This window comes from Penaeus vannamei, unplaced genomic scaffold (genome assembly GCF_042767895.1).
Source record: "Penaeus vannamei isolate JL-2024 unplaced genomic scaffold, ASM4276789v1 unanchor147, whole genome shotgun sequence".
Lineage (NCBI taxonomy): Eukaryota > Metazoa > Arthropoda > Malacostraca > Decapoda > Penaeidae > Penaeus > Penaeus vannamei.
In genome coordinates, this window is record NW_027213151.1 from 1 (window position 1) to 4,503 (window position 4,503).

At 46.4% G+C, this 4,503-nt stretch overlaps 1 protein-coding gene across 1 annotated transcript; it reads right to left on the bottom strand.

Moving 5' to 3' along the window:
• Positions 1-47: 47 nt before the first annotated feature.
• LOC113800295 (uncharacterized) lies at positions 48-3,059 on the bottom strand (the record flags this gene model as incomplete). The annotated part of the gene is given in 3 exon segments (XM_070119400.1): positions 48-282; positions 734-952; positions 2,913-3,059. Coding segments are annotated over 3 exon segments (524 nt in total), but the record flags the coding sequence as incomplete, so codon positions are not given.
• Positions 3,060-4,503: the final 1,444 nt, after the last annotated feature.

The window sequence follows — 4,503 nt, forward strand, 5'->3', positions numbered from 1 at the left end:
CTTTGGCCGTTGAGTGGTTGGAGGTTCAAAGGCCAAGCAAGATGGTGTAGCTTGTCTGTTTCTCTGAGCCGCAGTTTGTTGACGCGGCCTCGAACACTGGATGAATTGGCAAAAGATGAGTAAGTTAGTAGGACTTCATGTACGCCTTCTGGGAGATCTCGAAGTTCTTGATCGACTTTCGGACATCGTCGAGGAGGGAAGCGGTGCGTGTGTCAGGGATAGCCCGACGCTGCACGTTGCTCCGGATGCCTCGCTCGGCGAAGGCCATGCGACGGGGGCGGTCTGCGGGCGGGGGAGAGAACGGGTGAGTGCCGAGGGCGGGCGGGGGCGCGGGGGGGAGAGATATGTGTGTGGGAAAGATTTACGTCTAGATATAAGTGTCTGGGAAAGATTGGGGGGCGAGGGGGGAGATATACGTGGCTGGGAAAGATTTACGTCTAGATATACGTGTTTGGGAAAGATATACGATTAGGTATAAGTGTCTGGGAAAGATATACGTCTCTGGGATAGATATACGTCTAGATATGTGTCTGGGAAAGATATTCGTCTAGATATACTTCTGGGAAAAATATACGATTAGATATAAGTGTCTGGGGAAGATATACGACTAGATATACGTGTCTGGGAAATATTTGATAGGCCTACGTGACTCCATGGGGGATAGGGGAGCAGCGAGACTCAAGGGGGTCGAACTAGAGCGTATGGGGCATCGGGAGGCTCCCCGGATACTCACCACCACTCCTGGTGTCCATGTACTTGACCATCGAGCTGTAGTAGTTGTCTCCGTAGTCCCAGTTGTAGTCGTAGAAGCGGGCCTTGCGCCTGTTCCAGTGGACGAAGAACTTGGGCTTCTTCTTGGGTGGGGGGGGAGGAGCCTCGCCCTCAGCGGGAGCCTCGCCTTCAGCGGGAGCCTCGGCGGGAGCCTCGCCCTCGGGAGCAGCCGGAGGTGCTTCTGCAAGAGGGAAGGAGGATGAGCGTGGGTGCGCGGAGGGCCCTTTGTGGCGCCGGCGGAAGCCACTGAAGCCGGGCGGAGGCGGAGGCGCGGACGGCCGCTCCGCCAACACGCGGCTCGCGAGTTGGCGGGGCGGCCGGCTCGAGTGGGCGGAGTGACCGAGGCAGCGAGAGCGCACGCGCGCACGTGGTCGGGTGGGGGGTTGGTTGGTAAGGGGGAGGCCAATGGTTTATGGTTTTAACAAATTTTTAATGACTTTAACCCTGTGTTTCTCTATTAAAGCGTTAACATTTTAATCTTTACCGAATGGTCTTGTAAAACAAAAAATAAAACAACTAGTGGACTTCATGCATAAAATAAATAGGCAAATATATGTACAGTGATTTTATATATGAAATAAATTTTGTAAACAAGTAAAATAATTTCAATTAGTAAAAGCACAGAAACCTAATTAGTTTTGAATCATGTTCCGCTCTTAAGCATTTTTAGAAAACTTCGGGTGACTTTAAATAGAACGAAAATAAGGAAACAAAACCATATAAATATATTTCTCAAAAAGTAATAGAAGCAAAATCAAAATCAAACAATATTTCAAAGAGAATCTACGTATCTATCACTGTAATGTTAAGTTCTAAAAAATCAAAAACACAGAAAGAAAATACAGTGATATGCCACTATTACAGAGACAAAAGAAAGAAGAAAAATAAGCTAAATAACTAAAATCTAAAATGACTACTGCTACGAAAATAAGATTTACAACGAAAGTAAGACAGTGTGTAAATTATCTTGAAGATTTATCGTGCATTTAGGTAAAAGGGAGAGAGAGAAAGGGAAAGAGAGATAGAGAGAGAAAGGGAAAGAGAGACAGAGACAGACAGACAGATACAGAGAAACAGAGAGAGAGAGAAATAGAGACAAATATTCAGAGAGAGAGAGAAAGAGAGAGAAATAGAGACAAATATTGAGAGACAGAGAGGAAGAGACAAATATCGAGAGAAAGAGAGAGAGAGAGAGAGAGAGAAAGACAGACAGACAGAGAAAGAGAGAGAGACAGAGAAACAAAGATTCAGAGAGAGAGAGAGACAGACAGACACAGAGAGTCAGAGAGAGAGACAGACAGACACAAAGAAAGAGAAAAAGAGAGAGAAGACAAAAAAGAAAAAGTAAGAACACAATACCAAAGACACAGAAGAGGAAGAAGGGCAGTGAAAAGTCGAATCGAAAGGAAGAGAAATGAAAGGAGACAAAGATCGTGTTCTGAAAGGAGGCAGAGAGAAGGACACAAGAAATTTAAACGCTGGCATAGTCCTCCTGGTTGCCCGCAGCCATTTATTCAGATAGCAGAAAAAAAACTGTTTAATGTTAAGTTGTGCTATGAACTATTATGTATTTCTTTTCAGGCACAAGCGAGCAGCATCCTGGGCAGGATAACTTGGTCACGTGATGTGCCTGGCAAGTCCCGCTGGCCTGGGACTTAGCTTCTCAACTCCGCTAAGTGCTAAAAAGGTGTTGTTTTGGAAGCTAGCAGAGTGTGCTTTTGTCTAGCGTGTTTCACTGGTAACGCCACAGCCTCTAGCGACTGGCGAAGAGGATATTAATGAACTACGAAGCATGCTGGAAGAGAATCACCCGCGCCAAGCTTGCCGGGCCGCGGGGGGGGGGAAGCGGGAGCGAACCGCGAGCCCCCCCGGAGGAACCAGCTTGGGGCGGCTGTTCTATTCCCAAATGTGCTAAACGGCGTCTTTCCCGGTGGCAGAGACGCTGGCTGGAGACTAGTCGCTAAGAGCAGAGAGCTGAGCTGGCTGTAGCTCGCCGCCAGGCTACTACAGCTAGTGTAAACCACAGTCGATGTGTTCTGAGCAAACCATCTACTGCCGGATACACCTAGGACAATTAAATAGCAAAAGGCCAGGGCTAAGGGAGCGCTGCCGAGGCGCTGCGTCCAGGGCCGCCGCACAACCTTCCGTGGAAGCTGAAGGGTCATCGGCGGCGGGGGGAGCTGGCTCGGGCTCCGGCTGGGGCTCCGGCTCGGGCTCCGGAGGTGGAGGCGCGTCCTCCACCTTCTCGGCCTTCTCGGTCTTCTTGGACTTCTTCTTCTTCTTCTTGTCTTTGTTGAGAAAAGTTTAGACACGGTAAGTCATAGGAGCGGGACCTCGGACGCCCCAAAGATCCTGCCAACAACACCTACCTCTCGACACCTTTGCTTTTGTTACAACACTTAAATCCTTTTCAGAATGATTCACAAATGTTTAGGTAAAATAAATGTCTAGTAAAAGGGACAAAGAAACCAAAATAAAAGGGGGGTAAATTACAAATTAATCATACAGGTAACAATACTCGATCATATTCCATCCACGTTTCAGAAGAATTTAATAAATGATTAAATAAATAAACACCAATTTAAAAAAGCTACAAATTCAAAAAAGAAGAAAAAAAAGAACAAGGCGTCACCACGTAGGTCTAAAATGGTTCCGGAATGGTGGCTCGGTGTCCCCCCCTCGTCTCCCCCCCTCCCCCTGTAACCCTAACCAAGGCAGGCACTTTTATGGTAACAGTTGTCAACCTGCTGTTCCCTCCTCCGGTCTCCCTCCCCCGCGATTATTCTCCGCCCTTATTTTAGCTCCCTCTCCCCTCTCTCCCTCTCCCTCTCCCTCCTCCTCCTCCTCCTCCTCCCGCTCTCTGCTCCTTCTCCTCCTCCTCCTCCTCTTCCCTCCTCCTCCTCCTCCTCCTCCTCCTCCCCCTCCTCCTCCTCCTTCGCTTCGTATCTCTCTCTTCTTCTGTTCTTCCTGTATCATTTTCATTTTGTATTCCCTTTTTTTCTAAAGAGAATTGAGACGGTTTAAAGGGCGTTACAGTCTTGGCATTGAGTCTCAAGGAAATATGTCAGGAAATTCTTCTATTATCTGGACATTTCTAAAGATTACTTGTTTTCCTTTATTAGAGAAAGAGAAGTGAAGTCTAACCCTAATAGATATTATTTCCCTCTTCCTTATTTCCCCCCCAAAAAGGAGATAAAAGGCCCATTTGCGGTAATTACGGTATAATGACTGTTAGAGAATCGTACCACCTCTTAACAATCGTTATATTTCCCCCCCCCATAAATAGCTAACTGAATTCTACCATTCGCATTTAATTATCTGAACTATACCTAATCTTTTCTTCTTCAAAATACGCACTTCGCTATGCTAGTAAGATGAAACGAACTCATGTCAGATAGCCCACTTGCTCGTAGCCTAGAATGCCTGGCTGCTGAACCCCTGGTCACGTGGTCAGCTCAGTCTATTAATAGCCTGTGACAGAGTTCGGTCATCGTCGAACTATTTTACGCATTCGTTGTAGTATAAGCTTTCGCTTTGCCATGCGGGTCTATTCTTAAGAACGTGGTATTCATTTCCTTTTGTATAAATTGATGTTTGTCTGTTTTTTCCCCAAATTTACTCTGAGGTTAAGTTGTATCCTTTGTGTTTGGAGTAAGCGAACTTTATCCATCAAATCTATTTTTGTATTATTTTTTCTTGAAAAATGTAGGACACCACAATGCTTTATTTTTT